The sequence below is a fragment of the Lutzomyia longipalpis genome, chromosome 1 (genome assembly GCF_024334085.1).
Source record: "Lutzomyia longipalpis isolate SR_M1_2022 chromosome 1, ASM2433408v1".
In the NCBI taxonomy this organism is placed as follows: domain Eukaryota; kingdom Metazoa; phylum Arthropoda; class Insecta; order Diptera; family Psychodidae; genus Lutzomyia; species Lutzomyia longipalpis.
The window spans coordinates 17,223,085-17,246,730 of NC_074707.1; the positions used below are offsets into that span (position 1 = coordinate 17,223,085).

The window sequence follows — 23,646 nt, forward strand, 5'->3', positions numbered from 1 at the left end:
ATTTTTTAAAATTCAAAATCATACACACACGCCTCGTCCAGATGGTGGATGCTAAGAATTATGCCACATTTCTCTGTATTTTTTTACACACCTCATCACAGCCTCTTTGCCGCGATGTTCATTATTATAAAATCATACTGAGATTGTTGGTTTTTTAAGTATGTCCCTCCCCCCTCTCAATGTGTGTGTACAAACAAGATGGATTATTTGCCATTACTAACCCTAAAAATACTATACACTGTCTGTGAAAAATCTTGAGACGTCGCTAAAAATTAAAGTAAGTAATCAATCAAATAAAAAGAAGTTTATTCATATTTGTATGGGAAAACTTCTCATTCGAGGAAACAATTGGAAAGCGTAGAGAAAATGATTTAAAAAATCGTCAAAGAGACATTTCGAGTTTTAACAGGAAAAATTTGCAAATCATGGATTGAAAGAGAGCAAAAACCACATAGTGACGTCATTGATTACATTTTAAAGTAATCTTTGGTGATTTTTCCTAGTTGATCCCAGTAAGATGAATCACTTTGGTGATTTCTTAATATTTTTTGATCATATTAAAAATTAGCCATATTGTGATTTTTTGTTCGAATAAGTAATTTTCTCATACAGAAAAGAATAAATTCCTTTGGTGGTGAATTTGTCTCAATTTTATGTTTGAAATTTTCGAGAAATCTGATTCCAAAATTATCTAAAAAAAATCAATTCTAAAATAAAATTTTTGAAACTTCGCACAAGAAGTTCTAGAACATTTCTTTGAACGAATCCATTTCCAATAAATTAAAAAAAAATATAAACTTTTTAAGCTATTTTTATGGTCAATAAATACTAAAGTGTAATGGGCAAATCTGGGTTAAAATTGGGTTAAAAAAATGTTGGTTTTCCTTGGAAAACAGGAATTTTGCTGATGAACTCTGAAAGTCTCGAACAAACAGAAATTGTTTGATTTTTAAGTTTTTTTATGACCAATAAAAAATTTAGATAATTAGAGTGATTTTTTAGATAATTTATAGCTTTAAGATTGACTTTGGAATCAGGACTAATTCCAAATAAAAATCTTTAAAAAGTACAAAAAAATTAACAGAAAAGTTCTCGATGTAGGTATAATATGTTTCAAATCTAAAAAAAAATATATTTTTTAAGAATTGTGGCCTACTAAAAACTTGACTTCATACGATTTAAAAAAAATAGTTTAAAATAAATACCTACAACACCTATTTATAAGCAACAGGTTTGTCTTTTAATACATGAAGAAAATAATAAATATTCAAGCAAAATTATAAGAAGTTCCGCTTAAAGCTTCCATAACTTTTGCATTAGTCATCCTGGAATACAACATTGTGTACCTATAATTCATTCAAATTAATTTAATGCATCAACTCTTTTGGCATGTAGTGTGCAAATGCTGTGTATATCATTTCACTTTCATTTCTGCCAGTGAATCTTGTTGTTGATACAAATGAGATGAAGCAGCTTTAATACAATGATGGTTGTATTGCTGTGATTGTTGTTATACTTGATACATCATCGCAGAGTGGTCTTCTTTTTAAAGTCCACATGAAGATGGAATGGGTATAAGAAAAGGAGATGAAAAAGTGAAAAATTTTACAGAGAATCTGGGGCTCTTGCTCAACACCTTGTCTCGTTTTATTAAACAATTTTGCAATCAAATGCATCAGACGAGTATAAGTACCTCCATACATAATGCACGGTGTATATGAGGATGACTTACTTTTGCTGATCATTTTTCCGCATATACCCTGAGCATTCAGTTGATCTCACACTGCCTCGAGAAGGTCACGAACATTTTGTCTCATTGACGATCACTTCCATGATAAAATTAAACTACATCGCGGAGAGTGCTCGAGAAAAAAAATGTAAGACACAACTCACTGACCTTCTGACGCGCGATATATGTACATATTGAAAAATCCTCCTGAGGAAATATAAGGCAAAAAAAAGCAACGGTGTTGAGCACGATCCAAGAAGTCGACAACCAGGCAGTAAAAAAATTAGTTACCTCCTCTGATGGTAAATCCTCTTGTGTGGAGATTGAGCAAAACATCGCATATACACACGTAATGGGGCTTGTGTGCTTTTTGGTAGCTCCAAAGGTAAACCAGAACAAGATCAATTGAACTTTAAGAGGAAAAATCGGAGCAACTATTTCTTTATTTGTTGGGTGGTGCATCGTAAAAAAAAGAAACGCTCACTTATGCCATGCGAATCAAATAAGAGCTGAATTAATGTCATCATACAAAGGTTCTCTTCTACTGCTGCAATACTTATTCAAGGGAATCAAGATGCTACAATTATGCCATGGTCCGATCGTATAGAGCAATGATTTAGCTTCATATATTATTACTTTGTTGCATACAAAATTCCTTTTACTCCATCTTCAATTTTTCCTTCTCGCGCCATCCCACACTGACTCATTAATACAATTTAATAAAACTTGCAATTTATTTTATAATTTAACTTGGAGTATATAGGTACCTATTAAAATCTGTTGAAACAATGGAGTGAGTTGGAATTTTTTCTTTAATTTTAACCTGCAAATAAAAGCATGAATGACGTCCTCTCAATTAATTAAAAGTAATATTCAAAGATTTTTTTTCTCACCTCATTTCTTACTTAGCTCTTAAATTTCTCAATGAAATTACCTTCTCCCACCATGAAATATATATTTTTTTCTTTTACATAATACGCTATCAAATAAGACTTTTCACTTTTCATACAAGATGATAAATTCTTATGTACGAATCTCCATCTACACTAGTCATGAAACGATCAGCGGTCGATTTGCGGTGCAAGAAGAGGAATATGAAATTTGTATTGTTATTTGCTTAAAGCTGATTATGTATTTTGCTGGGTAATTAAAATTGCATCCAAAGAGAGAAATATAGAAGCTTTTGTTTGCACTTTTCGCGCAATAAATCCATAAAAATATTGTTTTCATTTCATGACGGCGTGGCAAAGAGGTACATGCGGGGGTGTGCAGAAAAAAAAAGAATTCAAATGAGATTTTGTGAAAGAAAAGGATTAAGTAAACTTTACATATTTCGCATATATTTACATTTCAGGAATTTCTCATTTGCTCAATGCATTTTCACGATCGTTTTTGGGTTGCTCGTGAACGCAATGCTTGAAAATTGGTGTGGCCAGTTTGATTTTTTTGGCCAAAAATTTTAAGCTTAAATGGCAACATCGTGAAGATATATCGCCACTCAATTGATTTGCAATAAATTCCAGAAGCATCTTTTTTTTAATTTGATTTTAATTTTTGGTTATTTCTTTTAAATTTAATAGAAAAATATTCATAATATCAGTGGCGTAGTCAGGAGGGAAATGTTAGTATTTATATAACTTAATAATTCATGAAGCTTACGTTTTTCTTGATAGCTTAAAAAGAATAATTTTCAGGTACGAAATTGCATAAATACTTTGTAAAAAAATATATTTCAAGCATAGAATGAAAACTTTTTGAAAAAGAAATCGTCAAACGTTGGAAAAGCAACATCAGACGTTAGAAAAGAAAATAAAAATTATATGTTAGAAAAGAAACGTCAGAAATATACAACATTACACAAATCTAAAGTTTACATAAAAAACATCAAACCCGAAATAAAAGCACTTCAAGCGTTGGAAAATATTTGTTAATCTTACAAAGATCAAATGTTAGAAAAAAGGCTTTAATTTTTTGAATAAACGTCATCGTTAAAGAAAGGTTTTTGAATATTCTCTTCGTAACGGTTTTATGCTTTCAAAGGACGTTATGATAAATTAATTTTTGTCTCCAAATTATGTTTTATATAACATTAACCAGTAAGTTCTGTGTTCATATAAATCTTTTATAATTCTATTTAAATTCATTTCTAAAAGATTTTCTATTATATCGTAATATATTTTTAATTTAATTGTCAACACTTTTTTTTGGAAAAGTAGCTAACAAAATTCGGCAAATACAAAGAAGCTAGCATAAATCTGTGGAAATCACACGGTAATGTTTGTGATGGGATTACGTACATATATGTATATAGTTTACAGAATATAAATCATGAGGCATTTTACTTTCATTCATACAATACGTTCCGTTTTGCTCACCTTCGTGTTTTTTCTGTGATAAATTGATTCCGTCTCTTTGGGGAATCTCTTTGGCAAAGAGAATCATCCTCCACTATATATGTTTCCGGTAATTAATCAGTTTGTGTGCATCGTGAGTTGAAAAAAAAAATGGATGGAAAAGTGCAGCGCAGTAATGAGAGTGCAGAGAGATGAAAAATTAATTAATCCATATAAGAGGAGGGAATTTGGTGGTGGCTTGTATTTCCTGACTTCCCTCCTATTGCTTTTAGCTAACTTCTCAATCACAATGGGCAACCTTGAGGTGCACGCGAAATTGCATAGAAGAATTCTTTGGATTATTGTTAAAGAGATACATGCTTGAGGTCTCAATTTTCACTTATACTCAAAAAGTCTCTCTATATATTGGCAAACAAGCACCGCACGGGGATTGAGCAATGTTCCTCCTCCTTGAGCTTTTTTTTTCCTTTCTTCTCTCTTCCCTTTACTGCTGCTACACCGCCAAAAAGCACGTCAGAAGAATAGACGAACACATGTTTATCGCGGGGATGGGAGACAACCGCGAGAGACGTGCAAGAGCAATTGAAATTTTGCATTAATAATTCACGTGGATGGTGGAACAATCCAACCATTGAGCAATTCGCACTTTAATTGATTTAATTGCAAACGCAACACGTCACACATTTTTCTCACCTTCACTGCCCATGAGGACAATTCCTTAGTTAGATAAAATTTCCATATAATCCGATATGAGCATTATACATTGTTGGAATTCTCTGGGATGACGATGATGAAGGAATTCGTGGGATCATATTTTGGCGCCTGCCGATCAACCCACTTTTGTTGCTGTGTGTTAAGCATAAAATAGAAGAAAATCCCCAAATCACGCTGATCCAGCTAAGAATGACAAAACTTGCGCGATCGACAGCTGTTTTGAAGTGGTGACAATTGACAAAAAAAATGAGGCGTGTTTGGACACCTTTCCAAACTTCTTGTATACTACATCACAAAATTCCATTATGTTCCGAAAAAATTTCCCGCCATTTGAGTGATTGAGTAGGACAGAAGAAAGACTTTGTATTGAAATTTTCTTTATAAATATTTAATGGGTCGTATTTGTGAACAGTCGAAGCGACATTTAAAGCTTTAGCCGCGGAGCCGTATGCAGCCGTGGGATTAAAATTGATAAAATTCATCTCATTGGTCAAGGTCTTGTGTTCTAATAACTTTGGGGCCAAGAAAAACATCTGACATGGTCTCACAATGGATCTGGCTCTTTGGACTCCATTCACGATTCAATCTTTTGCTTTGCGACCTCCCTTCCCCGCACACCCACCTTATGAGTAATAATAATAGTAACTAAAGTTGTAAATAGCTAATTTATTAGTTGGAAAAATAATCAAATACGATTCCCATCTTGTTCACACAGCCTCGGGATCTCTGTGAGCTTTGCAATTTAATAAATTTCGTTTCTTCTCCCCATTCAATGTTGCCGAAGAGAAAAAAAAAAAAGATTTTATTTAATAAGAGAAATATTTATTCTCTCTGGGTTGGATGTTAATTTGTTGATTAAAATAAACAATTGTGGCACAGAGTTAATTTATTCACCGCAGAAATATGCAATTAGATGAAAATGACGAGTATCGGTAGATCATAGCGCAAAAGACATAAAAAAAATGTACGGGTAAGCTGACCAAGCTTACGAGAGCTGTGTTTCTTTCAGTGTACCAATTTTGTGAGAGCAAACTAGAACGCGAATTTGTTTAAATACGTGCAAAGTCGGGAAAAGTTGAAAAGTCATCCCCCAAGAAATCTTTAAAACGCCATATCTCGGGAACGGCTCCATAGATTTTTGAGTTTGAGCTATCGTTGGAAAGGTCTTAACCTCAACTATAACATATTAAAATATGAAGTAAATCGATAATGGCATTTTCGAAATATTCGAGTTTGAAATTTTCGAAAATTTTGATTTTGACTTTAACGCCTCTCGTGGTCATTTCTCGAAGTTGCAATGTTCTAGACATTTGTAGGGTTTCACGAAACCTTTCATTTGCACTTGAGTTGATCAAAATCGGACTTGTAGAACCCGAGATATGACATGTCAACTTTGGAAGGCTATATCTCGAGAACGGAGACATAGATTTTCTTCATTTTTAGCATGGAGCTAGATAATATGGTCAACTATAACATATCAAAATATGAAGCAAATCGATAATGGCGTTTTCGAGATATTCATCGAAAACTCATCGAAAATTTTGTTTTTGATTTTTGGCCCCCTAGCGGTCACTTTTGAAGCTTATGATGTTCTAGAGAGTTGTAGGGTTTGTTGAGATCTTTCATTTGACCCCGGGTTGATCAAAATCGGTCAAGCCGATTTCGAGTTATGGTCGATTTTCGATGAAAAATTGTGGCGGCTATATTGACTAAACGGCTTGACCGATTTTCGAAAATGAGGCATCGTTGGAAAGCTCTAGATGGCCCCTACAACATATCAAAATTTCAGATCTCTAGCTATAATAGGGACTGAGATATAGCGAAAACAAAATTTTGAGGTTATTCAAAATGGCGGACGGGGGGGTGGGGGGTAAAATTTGACGTCATAATCGGACGTCTTCCGGTCGATATTTAAACTTTGCCGTTTACCGCAAGTCTCTATCTATCACCGTTCTCTTGCAATTTATGGTTGAACTACGGCGGACGGCCGGACGGACGGCCGGACGGACGGCCGGACGGCCGGAAAAAAAATTTTTTGGCGCATACGTTTTTTGGAATGTGGGGACCCTAATTCGTGCTCATCCCAAGTTTGAGCCCGATCTGACGACTTTCGATTTTGCTCGGTACACAAAAGCTGTGTCTGAAAGAAACACAGCTAACTCAATAACTTTCGATTTCTTCAATCTCCAGTTATATGGAAATCAGCTTAGGGAGATTTATTGGATTCCACCTGGACACATACCGGTGTGACGTTGATTGTTCATCATCTGATCGATTCACGTGATCGTGCATGACCCACAATTTCACGTCTGCAATTGCAGATTAAAAAAAAAAACAACGATGCTGCTAGAGGGGAGATTCCTCGCTTGACCTTTTGATGCGATTTTCTTCAGTTTATACATGGTCTTTCACCGAAACTCTTGCAAATTTTATCTTACTAATTGCAATGAATGGCCATTGGCTATTAAATTTCTGCTACTTGTTGTTGAGTATTTTTAGTATAAAACCTTTTCATTTCTCAGACTCTCATAATGCATGAAATGGTAAATTTAAGCAAAAGCGAAACATCGCTGGAATTCTCAAAAATGCTTGTGCTACTTTTCCTAAAATCTTATGCAGCTTTTTTGGATAAATAGCAAAGTTATGAAATTTGGTTTCTTTATAAAAATATTTATTAATTTGATTTGAATAATCGATTAAGAAAAATTATTAGAAGTTGATCGAGTTGCTTACCGTTTTTCTATACCTTTTTAAAATATTTTTGAAATCAGTTCAAAAAATACAATGTTTGAAATAAAACATTTTTATTTATTAAAAAGTTGCTAAAAGTGGATTAAAAAAAAATAACGATTGACGACTTGAGATTTAAAAAGGTTAAAGATTCTTAAACTAATTTTAACGGTTGTTGTATTTGAATAAACCCTTTATGACAATTTTTCGTGCAATTTTAACTTTTTATGTTTTTTCTTTCTTTAATTTTTTACGTTTCTAGCTTTTGATGTTATTCTTTGATTTATCAGTTTGACGTTTTTTTTTTAAAGAAATTAACTGAAATTTTTTAAAGTTTAGCATTTTTTATAAAGTTTTAATTTCAACAATATTTTTCTTGCACCAAAAATAACTTCTTCAGACTGTTACCTATTCCCTGAACTTGGATGTGATTGTTTCGTCCACATGATTCGATTTTTCTCTTTTCGCAATAATTCGCGATTGCAATATACCAGCCCCAATTTACTTGCAATGAAATGTCTTTCACTGGGCGTTTTTGTGTCTTCCCAACATCTCACTGTCCCTGCATCGCAGCTTCGAACTCTTTTACAAAATATTCAATTCAATTTAGCGCTATTGTTGAGCAACATCCCGTTCTCTCCCGTCGACTTCTGGCGGCAGCTGCAACTCTCACAAATTTCTCGTCTCCACCAGCGAAGGAGTTTGTTAGATGGGTGAATTGCGTGATATATTTCCGAATGGCTATCTTAACAAAATACTTACTTTATGGGCTATAACTCACCTCATATTATCGACCAATTTGGCCATATGAGTGGGTCTGTATGACTTGAAGAAGAAGATGGAAAAAAAAGAGTGTATGGTCTTCTGGGGCGCATGGCAGAGGGAGACGTTTAAATTACAATTCACTACAATTACTCATTGTCGATGCAATTAGAGGGAATTTCGCGATGGAGCAACAAGAGGTAAAATGTACGATGCCATCAGAGGTGAGAAAGATTGAAAGGAAATTCCCCTCCCTGAGACTTTTATAATGCCTGTATTACCTACCTACCATCGTGAAAGAAGACTACCGCATCTCGCGATGATCTCCAAAAAATATATATGTACATACATATGTAGGTACATAGGTAGAGCTGCTTTAGCATTTTGCAGAAAGGCGCGCTCTTGGGGGATTCATCGAAATTGATGGTCAGGCAATCTATTAAGCATGTTTTGTCTGCAGTTAGAGGTGTTAGATAATCGCGCCAGAAATGTACACGCCGCTTCTTGTGCAATACTAATATTTCCCTCCTGGTGATTTCATCCATCTCCTATTTATCTCCAAATGAGCAAAACCACCAATTTCTTCATATATGCAATAATCGCAATTAATATCACTCTTGTCACACAACTGACACTTTTTTCTTACTCTTTGCAGGATGTCAGCAACAAAATGTGCCGAACGAGGCGGAAACTTCTGCTCTATGTTGGTAAGTTTAGCGCAGCAATTACTCATCGTGGTGTTCTTACTGAAGCTCTTTGCTTAAATCAATCTTTTTTTTTGTTTTATTTTCCTCCAACCTCCAAGTTTTTTTTATTCTTTAAATTTTTCATTCTCATCGCGTGCCTTTTCCTTTCTCTTCTATTTATATTTCTTTGACATTCTTGTCTTCATCGCGGTCAATTTGCACGCTAAAGAGGACCCGAACACAAGGTGCCAAGCAAAAATGAAATATGACTCTTGAAGTATTTGGCTTTAAAAAAAAGCACGCGTGGTGTGTTGTAAAGTGTTCGGTTGACATTTAAAAAAGAAGTTGCATGCAACTTTTGGTCACCAATCTCGAGGGCGCGAAGAGAACCAGTCTGCAAGCGATCTCATTTTTAGCTCCCTCAAGCTTCTAACCTTTTAATTATTTTTGTGGGTCAACATAGCATTTATCTGCTTGAAGTCTTTCGTGTGCAACTGGACAAATGAATTATTCATATAGCATGAAGCCCCCATGAAATCGATAATTCCCCCCTCATTGGAAAACAAATCAAACATAACACACAAAATGACTAATTGGGAAGTTTTTACACATATAGCATAAAACCACAACCTCACGAATTTTTTAGGAATTTATCTCACCAGAAGAATTGGGTACAAAGGGCGATGGATAAGTTTTTTTTTTCTTTAACGTACCTTTGGGGCCGCGGAGGTGGAAAAATTGTTTGGTGAAAAATCGTAAATTGAAATTCCTCCATCGGCCACACGATAAATTGTATTCAAACAGGCACCTAGCTGTGGAGAGATGGACAGGCGATGAGGATTGCTGAAATCTCCACTGGGGGGTTATTGCTCAATACCCCATCGTCACTCATTCTCAGTGCGATGTGGATTTTCCCCCTCGCAAAGACAATTCGTTTGCACTTTTCTCGGTCAGCTCGGGATTCAAGGGGGAGAAAATGAGATGTACACCGTTCGCGGTGAAAACAATCGAAATGACCTTGTGCTGACTCGACACGCTGAGGAGCGCGCCTGGTGAGAATCCTACTTTGAGACCGCATTGTCGGTCATTTTCACACAACATCTTCATTAACTCTAAGTGAAGAAAGTTTACCAAAGCTTTAGTAGAAAATTAGATTTAGCAAAATTATATTAATTATAATGAGTGAGGAAATTGAAATAACAAATTGCACATACCCGCAAAGTACATAATAACAAGGAGTTTATTCGTTTCTGTAGGAAAAACGCAATAAAAGAGACAAAAATACAAATGTAAAGTCATTATTTGCAATTTTGAGGAAATATTTTCCGAGTGGAAAATAATAAGCCTGTGACGATTTTCCCGATTTTTCGTCTTATTCTCTTTTCATTCCCGAAATATTACGTGTAGGTAAATGAAACATTTTCCTATGCAAAAATGAATAAACTCCTTTACGACTTTGTCAGTTATTAAAGTCTGAAAATGAACATACGTTTAATTTATTTTTAGTAATTTGAATTTTTGAATAGTTTAATAAAAAGAGAGGTAATTTTGCTGCTTCCAGAATAACCGGCTCGCGTTCAAACTTCCATGGAGTAAAAACTATGTATCATTCCTAACCAGGATTCTATTGTCTCAAAAAACGCAGACGCACCACTATGAGTAATCATTCTTGTTTAAAAGACTCTGATGACTACAAAACAAGTACATTATCCATGAAAATTAATTCAAACGCAAAAACATACGGAACCAAAATTATTCTAAATGTTTATGTCAATTTTAGATTGCTTTAGAGAAGCTTTACAAGATATTGAGATCGATGAATCCTTGAAGTTTAATATAGTCAAATTTTATTTACAATTTCCAACTTTGTTGTTTTTTCAGGAATATTTAATCAATCTTTTTTGCAAAAGTTGCACAAAAAAGCTCTAGAAAAACCCACAAAATATTCAAACTCATTGAGGTTGAACTTTTGTACATTTTGGGGGAGATTTTGCTTCTCACAAAATTCCCACAATTCCCCCACCTTAGGAGAAGCTCGAGAAAAAAAGAGAAGAAAGGCAGCATAAAAAAAACTGCTTATACTTCTTTGGCAAGAAGGCTAATTTTCCAATAATTGCCAGCTGCCGAAGCTACTTTGGCAATTGCACATCACAGCCACAATTGATAGCTCCCAATTGAGTGGCAAATCATTGGGCAAACATCAAATTGTAATTTGGCCAAGTTTGTGGGTGGCTTCACTACCGATTCTTCACGGTATTTTTTTATGAAATCTCCTCGTACAGCTCGTCCAGCATGAGAGAGAAGAAATTTCAATCACGATTAAATATTTTCCAATCTGTTAGACTTCAATTGAAGGTTCACTTTGAATTTCATGCAAATTTTTAATGGTTTTTTCAGGGAGTTGTTGGTTTTTTTTCTTATTATTATTGTTCACCTCTTGGGCACAATGCAAACGGAGTAATGTGGTATGTGCACTGTTGTTGGTATTTAAAATTGATGATTAAAAAAGGAGGCTAAAACCTTCCTTCTAATTGATTACACTTTTCATGCAAACTAATTGAGATGACTTCATTACAAAATTATATTCCATCCAAAATGAAATATAAATGTCTTGTGCGTGATCTTCTGATTACGAACTATCCACAGCAATGGGGGTATATAATTGGAGATGAAAGAGAAAGATCCAGTAGGTAAAAAACCCATTAAATATTTCGAATGGTGTTTGGAAGCGTATATAAATACCATCAGTGCTCTTTATCTCAAATTATCCAATATGCGATATTGTGTGTGATGGATGTTTATGAAAGAAGCTCATGGGAAGCCCGATTATCATGTTGCATTTGGGAATGTTTGGCTATAGAGTGTGTGCAACAAGTGCGAGATTGTATATAAGATGATGGGAAAAGAAATTGAAACTCAAAATCGGGTTCGTCGCTTATTTTGTTGATGTCTTTTGTATTTAAAGCAATTTTCTTCTATTAAAAACTCATCCTCTTACTGTTATGCCATGTACACAGTGACTCCACGATGATGTGAAAGTGATTTTTTCTTGTCTTTCCCCACAACCAATTTTTATTAAGTAACACTTATTGCTATTTTTCAGGTATTTTTTTCATCATCACCTTCGTGCCTTGTTATGGGTCAAAGGTAAGTTAAATTTGACTTATTCCATTGTGACCGAAGAACCATGGGTGAGAGAGATTGTGGGAGAGAACCACACGAATATCACTGTACGCGAGGAAAGAGATGTAACCACCTCCGTGTTGGTGATTTATGATTTTTGTTAATTTTATTATTTCAGAATTCCGGTTTGAGCACTCAAACAGTTCAGACGTGCAATTTATCTGGTGATTATAAAAGTGAGATTTTTGGTGGTAAAACTAAATATTAATTGATCTTGAACTCTCTATTAGTTGAATTTATTATATTTCTTTAGTTTGTGATTAAAAAAGACTAAAAATAAAAGAAGTTACTGTGAAAAAAGTGAAATATTTCTGCCCATATGGGCCAAATCCCATCATGGCGACGAAACGAGCAACCCAAAGTCCAACTGTGCCTGATGTTACTGATAGGAAATTGAAAAAGAGCAACTTTGAGGCTCTAAGTGATGACGATGATGGAGGATCCGACCTCCCAGATGATGATACTATGGGGGTTGATAATGAACCACCCACTACAACAGTGAAAATTCCACCAATAATTGTAAAGAGCAAGGTGGCTGATGTGAAAATTTTTTATGCGGAATTGAAGGCGATCGCACCAAGTGTTCTTTTCAGAACATATCCAACAACGAGGCAATTGCATACATACACCAAGGAAGATTTCGACAAGGTCAAGAGTCATCTTCTTGCCAAAAAATTCGAATTCTACACTTATACGCCTAAAAATGAGCTGTATAAGAAACTGGTTCTGAAAGGCTTGGACAAAAGCCTTGAGTGCAAAGAGATACTGGAAAATCTACAAATGCAATGCAATACGGTTGTTGATGTGAAGCAGATGCAAACGATGAAACGGGATGCTGATTTCAGAACAAAGGAAAAGATTGGACTTTATGTCGTATATTTCAAGCGTGAAACCAAGACAACTGATGTCATCAAGAACATCAAGGTTGTTCTGCACCACATTATTATATGGGAGAAATATAACAAGAAGTCCAACCCTGCGACTTTTTGCGGAAGGTGCAGTCGGTGGGGTCATAGTTCATCGAACTGTAACATGCCAATGAGGTGCCTTAAATGCGGGAAATCGCATGCACCTGATAAATGTGATCTTGAGAAGGAGCAACCACCAACTTGCGCCAACTGCAAAGAGAGGCATCCAGCCACATTCAGAGAATGTTCAGCATTCAAATCATACATCGAACGCAGGAAACAGCTATCAGAATCAAATCGACAGAGACAGCAACAGCTACGATCATCAGCCGGTGATATTTATCAATCTCCAAGGTTTCTTCAGAGCCGCACAACAAGAAATGAAACATCAATGGTTCGGCCTGGTGTTTCCTACGCAGATGCAGCAGCTGGGGCTCAAGAATGTCCATTCTTCCCCACTTTTGAAATGGAAAATGCTGGGGAAAACGGAGTAAGTTTTCTTAGCAATGAAATACAAACACAATTCGGTATGTCCATGGCCGATTTGATGCAAAAGGTGAAGGGTTTCCTTCCAAAATACAAAAGTTTGCAGAGCAAACTGGACAAACAACTCTCCTTGATGGAATTTATCTTTGAAGTTTGTAAATGATGGATTCATCAAAAACTCTAAAGATAATGACATTCAATTGTAATGGAATACAGAGTAAATTAAAAGAAATCGAGCTGTTTCTTAACTCTAATAATATAGATATTGCTATGTTTAATGAAACTAATTTAAGACCTCACAGAAATATATATATGAAGAATTATCGTATATATAGAAGTGATAATACGGAAAGTACAAAGGGAGGTAATGCAATTTTGATCAAAAACTGCATTAAACATAAAAGAATTAATATACCACATATAGAAAGTTTTTCAAACATTATTGGAATAACAATTTATATTGGAGATCAAACTATAAATATTTTTAATATATATCTGAGGCCTAGTGTCAAATTAAATACACAAGATATTATTAACTTATTCTCAACAACAAATAAAGTAATAGTAGGTGGAGACTTCAATTGTAAAAATAAAAATTGGTTGTGTCATAGTACTGATAGTAATGGAAAAATTCTCAATGAATTTTTAAATAGACATATTAATCACATTAAGTTAAATTCACCAAATACACCCACTTATATACCATTGAGTAACAGAAAAAGACCAAGTATTATTGATTTTTTCCTAGCCAAAAATATTTCTATGACTACACCTTTAGCAAAATGTGATTTGAATTCCGATCATGTACCTGTAGTTTCTAAAATTCTTTTAAATGAAGATGAAATATGTAAAAATTTAGAAAAATATGACTATAGTAAGACAAACTGGAAAATGTACAGAAAAATCCTACATGAAAAAACCAATCATTTAGTTAATATTAATTCAGAAGATTTAATAGAAGAAAATATACAAATATTGACAAAAAATATAACTGAAGCGCTAAATAGAAGTACACCTAAAATCAAAGAATTTAATAATGATCTACCAAGTTACATTATAGCTGCAATTAAATATAGAAGAAAAGTTCGAAGAAGATTTAATAAATACGGCAGGGTAGAAGATAAAGAAATTATAAATAAAGTAAACAAAGGCATATCAGAATCAATTAAAGACTTTTATAATAATCAATGGGAGAAAAAGCTCAGTAATTTTAAATCTAATACAAATGATGTATTTAAATTTGCTAAGAAAATATCTAAAAAGAAATCACCAGTTTCCCCGCTAAAAAATAATGATAAATTTATATATGACCCCGAAGAAAAGGCTAATTTATTAGTTAATCACTTTGCAAATGTTCACAATGAAAACAATGTTGGGCCAAATGATTTCTCAAGAGAGGTAGAAGAAACAGTAAAAAATTTCTTAAATAATTCACAAAAAAATGACAAATTTATATCCATTACTCCAAATGAAATTAAGGGCATTCTAAAATATTTAAAAAATCACAAAGCTCCTGGCTTTGACAGCATAACAAATATTACTCTAAAAAATCTCCCAAGAAAATGTATCATCTTGCTTTCAAAAATTGCATCAGCCATTCACACGCTAGGATATTTTCCACAAACATGGAAAACCGCTAAAGTGATCTCTTTTCCAAAGCCAGGAAAAGATCCTCACTTACCCAGCAGTTATAGGCCTATAAGTCTTTTGTCGTCAATTAGTAAAGTAATTGAACAAACAATTCTCAGTAAAATTAATTTTCACATAGATCAAAATAATTTGTTACAAGATGAACAATTTGGTTTTAAAGCCTCTCATTCTACAGATCATGCACTTGCCCACATAACAGAAAACATTAGAAAAAATATACATCAACGCAAAATCACTACAGGGCTTTTTCTAGATATCGAGAAAGCATTTGATAAAATGTGGCACTTGGGCCTATTGTATAAATTAATTAAATTCAAATTTGATCCCAACATTGTAAAGCTAATTCATAGCTATTTAATAAACAGAAAAATCATTGTACAAGACGGGGAATACAGGTCAGAAGAAAAAGTCATAAATGCTGGATGCCCACAAGGAGCAATTTTGTCACCAGTATTTTATAATCTCTATATATCTGATATGCCAAAAGATAATAATTGTAAATTATCAATATATGCTGATGATACCGCCATATTTACTTATGATGAGGATATTAACTTAAATTATAAAAGATTGCAAAAATATATAAATAAGGTCACGAAATATTACAACAAATGGAAGATCAAAATCAACACAGATAAAACAGTTCTAGTTAACTTTACAACAAAGACAAAATATGAAACAAAACGAAAAATTAAAATTAATGACACTGAAATAAAACCTAGCAATAGTATAAAATATTTGGGAATAACATTTGACAACAAGCTAAAATTTAACACACATTTTCAAAACACTATAAAAAAATCTAAAATGGCAATGAATAAGATATTCCCTCTAATTAAATTTGATAATAAAATGAGCCAAAAAAATAAAATAAATATATACAAAATATTTGTGCAGTTGCGTTTCGCTTGCTGAAGTGAGTGGTCGATTAGAAGAGTCGTTCAGTGAAATTTTGGATATTTTTTGAGATTTATTAAGTTAGTGAGGCGATTTATTTTGAGATTAGTTTTTCTTAGTGATTGGGGGTGGTTTTTCAATATTTTCTTATTTATTTGGGGTGAAGTTTTCTTTTTTCCGGGTTTTTAGTTTCTCTGGTGGGGAAATTTTCGGGTTTTTTCATTGTAGAGTAGCTTTGGTGTATAAGTGAGCAAAGTCGTACGAGCTTATCTCCGACTAACGGGTGCGCATTGAATTGCGCAGCGATGGGAGAGGACAGTGGTGGTCGTGCAAATGGAGACGAATTTGAATCCGATCCTGATGAATTTCTTCTTCCCAAAACGTGGCGGCATTAGCTAATAGGATTCGGTTTTATGCTCCTGATGCTAAGGGCCCTTTTGTGGTTTACTTTAGGGGCAAAGATGGGCAATCTGTGAATCAGGTAACCTTGTCGAAGAAGCTATATGCGAAGTACAAAACTATCATTGAAATACGCAAGATTTTCTCGGACAAGGTTAAGGTGATTCTCACAGGGATAAATGAGGCAAACGTGCTTCCTTTGGACAAAGATTTTACCCAGTTCAGGGTTTATATTCAGGCAAAGGAGGTGGAAGTGGATGGGGTGGTAATTTTGGATCTTGATGAGCCGGAAGAAATCATCAAGAACGGTGTTGGGAAATTGAGGGAGGCAGTTAATGCCGAGATCAAGGTGCTGGATGTGTTCCGTATGAGAAAGAAGAAAGTTACGGAAGTTTTTTCAGCAGGTGGCGCTTCGTCTTCGGGCGCTCCGCCACTTGAGCGTAAAGTAGAGTGGGTACCGGCTAGGGCAGTTAGAGTTACCTTTCAAGGTAATATCCTGCCAGATTTTATCGCGGCTGAGGGTCTTGTGATCACGGTACATGGCTATAGCGACAAGGTCATGTATTGCTCAAAGTGCTTGCGCTATGGCCATACCGTGAAGTTTTGTGGGAATAAGTCGCGATGCAATAAGTGTGGTTTAGTACACGAAGACGGCAAAACTGTGTGCAGCCAAACCGGTTTCAAATGTCCTAATTGCAATGAGACATTTCCCCAAGCACAGCACGTGTGCAAAGCGAGGGCTTTACATGCTGAAAAAGCATTAAAGAACGCTAAAGTGAGGCATAATGTATCGTACTCTCAGGTTGTTAAAGGGCCACATGGATCGAAGAGAAGTCTTTTTGAGAGTGAAAATCCTTTTGAGGCTATCAGTGGGATGGAAGATGATATGTCTGATTCGGATTCTGATTTCCCTACGGTGGCGGAATCTCTTGACAATAAAGTCAAACGCAGAGTCAAGCGACCAAAGAGCGCATTTGATGTTACGCGATTGACTCAGAAGAAGTTTCATCGCAAGAAGGTAGCCGAACAGGAGGAGAGGTTAATGGAAGAGAAGGGGAAGGCGAAACAGATGAAGAGTCAGACTAGTAGGGCACGCATAAAGATTAAGAAAAAGTCCTCTGAAGAGTCCGAGCCGAAAGGCTGGAAGAAAGTTGTTTTGAAACTCTTGGCAGCTTTCGATGTGGAGAGTGATATTCTTGAGTTGTTAGAAGTTATTGTGTTTCCTATTGTAGAACGGTTTCTGCCCAAGTTGTTAGGCTCTTTCCTTCAGGAGGAGGAAGAGGAGGAAGAGGAAGATGCCTAGTGAAACAATAAATGTGGTTAAGTTACTCCAATGGAACTGCAATGGCGTCCGATCGAAAGTGCACGATTTGGCTGCGATCTGTGACGAACTTAATATAAGTGTTGTCGCTATTCAGGAAACGAAACTATCCAGTCTGTCTTTTAGATTGACCGGATATGACATAGTGCGCAAAGATAGGTCGCCAAGAGGCGGGGGTGTTTTGTTAGCCATTAAATCTAATATGTTTTATACACGTGTTGAACTTTCAGCGGATTTGGGTGGCGACTGTGTGTGCATTGATCTCTCAGTAAACGGAACCGTGTTCCGTATATTCTCAGTTTATTCCACAAATAACCATAGATTGAGTGAGCGTGACTTTAATAGGCTTATACCTTCTAATTCTGATGGTAGGGTGATTATTATGGGAGATTTTAATGCGCATGGTAGTCTTTGGGGCTCTGAGTTGACTGACGCAAACGGTAGAATAATTGAGGAATGGGTGGAAAGGTCCAATCTAATTGTACTTAATGATGGCAGATTTACGAGAGTAGCTTGTCCTCCTTGTTCACCTAGCATCCTTGATCTAACCATGGTATCACAAGCTTTAGCGATTGATTGTGTATGGGACACATATGATAACACACTGGGCAGTGATCATTTTCCCATTGTGCTGACTATTTCTTGCAATAGAGATAATGCAGCTAATTCTGCTGCTCAGAATGATCCATTCCAAAGAATCGATTATTCATACATTGACTGGAGAAAGTTTAACACCAGTTTTGAGAATCAGCTAATGGAAATTGAGTCACTGCCTGATAGTGTGGATAAATATCAGAAGTTCATTGATGCTGTACTTGCAGCTGTGAACGAAGCAGGAGTTCCTATGCTCAGACGTGAAAATAAACAAAATAAGCCATGGTTTGATCAGGAGTGTCGTAGGTTTTGGAATTTGAGGCGCTCTGCTTTCCAAAGATTTCAAAGGTACGGTGATCGAGCATCTTTTCTTGCCTATACAAGGATTGATTCCCTTACTAAACGCACTATGAAACGGAAGAAAATTGGTTTGTGGAGAGATCGTTGTTCGTCCTTTTCAAGCTCCACAGCCCTGTCAGAAATGTGGAATTTGGCTAGGTCGTTCAGAGGTTTATCAAAACAAAATCAAAGTGTGTTTAGGGACGAATGGGCAGAACAGTTTGCCGATAGATTAGCGCCGCCATTTGTAGCGAAGCCTCAAAATTTCTTTGTACCCAATGAACATGGTATCGATAACCATCAGTTGACTGGCCAGTTTAGTTTTGAGGAGATTGAGTTTGGCATTAAATCACTCAGGAACAAAGCTCCAGGTACGGATAATATTCGTGCAATATTCCTGAAGAAGCTTCCTAGAAGAGGTATTGAAGCCTTGCTCGGTCTTCTTAATTACTTCTGGAAATCATGCACGATTCCGGAGAAGTGGCAGGAGGCTAAAGTTATTGCTATTCCAAAACCCAATAAAGATAGAACTAACCCCAAGAACTTCCGCCCTATCAGCCTTTTGTCAGTGGTGCGTAAATTGTACGAAAAATTGATTCTGTGCAGGCTTCAGTTATGGCTGACTGATAGCAATATTCTTCCTAACTCGCAGTTCGGGTTTTGTAGGAGTAGAGGTACACAGAATTGTATTGCCGCACTACATACAAAGGTGCAAGTAGCATTTGAAAACCAAAATGCTGTGGGGTGTGTATTCTTGGACGTTGCTTCTGCGTACGACACGGTTCTTATAGATGTGTTGTGCTTAAGTTTGAGGGTTTTGGGATTGCCAGGCGGAGTTGTGGCTGCAATTTACAGTCTCATGGAGTGCAGGGAGATGATGGTCGTTAACAATTCTCAGATAGTTGCCAAAAGAGTGGGTCGTTTGGGCCTTCCTCAGGGGTCGGTGTTGTCCCCTACCTTGTATAATCTCTATGTCCATGATATTGAGCGCTATGTTCCACGTAACTGCTTCATTCTGCAGTATGCTGATGACGTAGTGATCGGAATTGAAAGTGCGAATGCTGAAGTAATTGGAAGCGAACTGACTGCTGCTTGTAGGAATTTGAATACGTTTTATGACAGTTTAGGACTTAGTGTTTCCAAGGAAAAATCTGAGGTTTTAGTGTTCTCTAAAACGCATCGGGAAGTTGTGGTGGAAGTGGAAATGGATAACACTGTACTACCTCAGACAAACACGTTTAGGTACTTAGGCGTGATTTTTGATCGCAAATGCCTTTTCGCGGCTCATTGTCGTGATGTAGTTGCGCGAAGTTCCTTACGTCTCAATTTCCTTAGAGCTGTTGCTGGCTTGAGTTGGGGTGCACACCCTAAACTTATGCTTATTATTTTTAAAACTGTCGTTCGCCCTATTCTTGAGTACGGTTGCTTTGCATTTGGTGGAATGGCTGCGTCCCATTTGATTAAATTAGAGAGAGTTCAATGGAAGGCGCTACGATGTTGCCTTGGGTTGATGCAAAGCACACACACAATGTCAGTGGAGGTCCTGTCAGGCATCATGCCTCTGCAAATCAGGTTTGATTTGCTCATTGAACGTTTACTTGCGAGAGCAAGGTTCGTTCAGGAGGAGCTTTGGCAGGACATTCGTGTACTTGTGTCGAGGCGCCCAGCTAATCGCATTGCTGTGTACGCCCGCAGAATGGACGGCCTCATTGCACTTAGTAGAGAATCTGAAGAAGAACTGTCGCTAGTCATACATAAGCAAAGTATGAAAGATTGGCAAAAAGAGTGGGATAGAGATGATCTGGGTAGGTTTTGTTTCTCAATTTTGCCTAAAGTACAGGAGACTCCGTGGTTTTCAAAGTTGCGTTTGCTCAGTCGCAGAGAGATTGTGGTCATCAGCCGAATAATGAGCAATCATTATAGGCTGAATGCGCACCTTTCGAGGATTAATGTTGTGGCTCAGTCGTTGTGTGAGGTATGCCCTGCATACAAGGATGTAGACCATGTCTTGTTCTTCTGTAGTGTTGCCTGTGTCGGTCGAGATGATTTGTTACTGAAATGTGGTGGTTCTGTGTGTTCTAGAGATATTTGTGCGGTATCTCTCGAACAACGTTCGGTTGTTGCGTTGCGTGCAATTGATTGTTTTGTCCACGTTAATGAAATCAAAGTCTAAGTGATGTCCCTCTTATTTTTGGCCTCGTCGTTATTTGTTCACTCCCTTGTGTTTTTTTTTTTTTTTTTTTTTTTTTTCTGCTAGTGCACTTGGGGTAATGCACTAGCGGGCTAAGTAGCCATTGCGGCAATGCCTCGGTCCGAAATCAGCTCTACGAGCTGAGGACCTGAGGGGTGGAGGTGGGTTAAAAAAAAAAAAAAAAAAAAATATTTGTAAGACCAATATTGTTATATGGCGGTATCACATGGGGTACTATGTCAAAAGCTAATTGGAGAAAAATAGAAACTATTCAGAACAAATGCCTAAGAATGGCTACAAATGAAAAATTTAATACTGAAACTAAACGATACATTAGCAATAAGTTATTGTTAGAAAATTGTAATTTAACTACAGTCCAAGAATTCCACAATGAATTGATTAAAAATGCCAAAGAAAAACTGCCGAAAATTAACAATAAGATTATAAATGAAATTATTCCCAATTGTACATACTCATACAGACTGAAAACATATAATTCTACCCTTAAAAATTAAAATGAAATTGTAAATATCAAGGGGTGGGGTGGGAATTTTTGAAACCTTTAAAGCTAAAAACTGTAAAATTGAGAGCAATAGTATACATATGTAAATTATAAAAACTGTAAATATGAAAACGAAGTGTAAACAATCTTTTTTGGAAATACTTAGTTAAGAAAGAAATTGTAACATAATGTAAATATTTAAACTTGTAAATAAATTTGTATATATATATATTATTTCAAAAATTCCTCAAACAACTTCACCATCAAACGCGCAAAAGAGATTTCAATTGTACACACATTGCAAATAGAGAATGAAAATGAGAAGAAATATAATATAAGATGCGGGAGTGAAGGAGGAGACGAAGGAGAGAAAAAAATGAAAAGACTTTTACTGCTCTTTTGATCGCTATTTCCGGAGAAATTCCAAAATTCCGCTTCAAATCACGAATTTGTTTGCCTTTTTAATTTTCTAACCCTCTCCCGCAACAATTTTGCTCCAAACACTAAAATTTATGCATTTCTTGCATACTTACCTTTTCTCCTCTACCTCGTTTGAACTCTTTTTATGTTTTTGTTTTCTATAATGAAATTGATGTAATTACAGTAATTATGAAAACAGCATCTGTCTGATGCATAACGATGCCGAAAAAATAAGTTATACAGTCAAATGAATAAAATTTTATCGCAGTTTCATTCAAATTGTGTTGTGTTGTAATCAACACATAATTCTTTGCTAATTGGACTAATTTTTCTTGAAGGTTTTTTTATTTAAACTTTATTTAAAATCTTTTTAATATAAAGAACTCTAAGAAGAATAAATAATGTAATTGAGATTTGAATATTCAGATTAAGGCTCGGATTAAGGTCTTTATTGTATTAGAATTAATAGTTCTTGATAATTTATTTGTAAAATCCTAACGTATTTCGTTTCGGTTAAGTTTTTACGTTTTTTTAAAACATTTAATGATTCTTTTCTAATTTTTGAAGGTTCTTTTCTAAAGCTTGAGTACATTTTGTAACGTTTTAAGATTGTTTTCTGCAGATTAATGTTTCTTTTCTAACGTTAGATATATTTTTATTGTTCGTTAATTTTTTCAAAATATTTAACGTTATATTTTCGTAATATTTGAAAATCACATTTTTGATTTTTTTTGTGTCATTCGTTTTGTTCATCTATAAGAAACCGTCTGATATTTTAAAGTATTTAAAACATTGCTCAAAAAATTATTCTTTCTTCTGACAAAAGAAAAAGAATTCTTAGGGTGTAGTTGCTAGATCAGTGTGCATCAATATTTCTTGGTTGTACCTGTATATAGGCGCCGTAGATGGTGGGTGAAAGAGAATGCAGATTTGTTTTGGATGCTTTTGTGCATTTGAGAAGAAAGCATCCAATTTCCTTCATTTGGATTCTCCTGTAAAGGTTACCTCGCAAATTGCACCAATGAGACATTGTCTATAGACGGAGTTGTTGAGTGGTTGCACGGTTAAAATTTTCACCGCCGCACCATGCAAGGGCCCAACGAGAGTCGTCACTCTTTAATCCGCCCAACTTCGTCTTCTCACTGCAGCACAACATCAGCATTAGGAGAAGAAGCAAAAAAAAGATGTACATAGATTCTCATTTATCGTGACACGCTCTTCGTGTTCAATGTGCACTCTTCGTTCGATTTTCACTGAAGGCACCAGAGAGAAATCCCATGGAACTTCTTCCGATTGCAATCGAAATTCCATGTCTCCGCGAGACTCCTCTGCGCGCGCGGCTCAAACGTGGTACAAGTACGGCACATTGTTTTCTATATAAAAAAAAAAGAGAGACAAACATTATATATTACCATTGAAAATGGCAATGTGGCCTGGGTGAGCAAATGGGGGAGATGAATATGAAGACGACCGCGAATGACGGTGAAATGTGATTAATTTGGTATTGAAATTGAATTTCTTCTCTGCACTGCAATTTTCCTTTTTCTTCACGATGACACGGAGATAAAATATATATTTAACCGGGAGACAACAATAATTTAATATGAGAGATTTTACAGTGCATTAGGGAAGTTCATGTCACACGATTAGAAATTAAAGAGACATTGTCTGCGCTTTCGGCAAAAACAGGTCACGATGAGACCTTCGTCCTACCATTGTGACTTTTATATTTAACGCTCACTTGTCGTGGTACTGAGAAAAACGTCTCAAATAAATTGTCT

General features: G+C 35.7%; 2 protein-coding genes across 2 annotated transcripts in view; one reads left to right on the forward strand and one right to left on the reverse strand.

Moving 5' to 3' along the window:
* Positions 1-23,646, reverse strand: part of LOC129794187 (poly(A) RNA polymerase gld-2 homolog B-like) — a 255,708-nt gene that overhangs the window by 120,182 nt on the left and 111,880 nt on the right. The gene's annotated exons all lie outside the window — the stretch shown is intronic.
* LOC129794130 (mucin-2) overlaps positions 1-23,646 on the forward strand; it is a 38,687-nt gene that overhangs the window by 8,164 nt on the left and 6,877 nt on the right. Inside the window, exons 2-3 of the mRNA XM_055834769.1 lie at positions 8,945-8,996; positions 12,079-12,122. Of these exons, the coding sequence (XP_055690744.1) occupies positions 8,945-8,996; positions 12,079-12,122 (96 nt within the window). The remainder of the gene's footprint in view (positions 1-8,944; positions 8,997-12,078; positions 12,123-23,646) is intronic.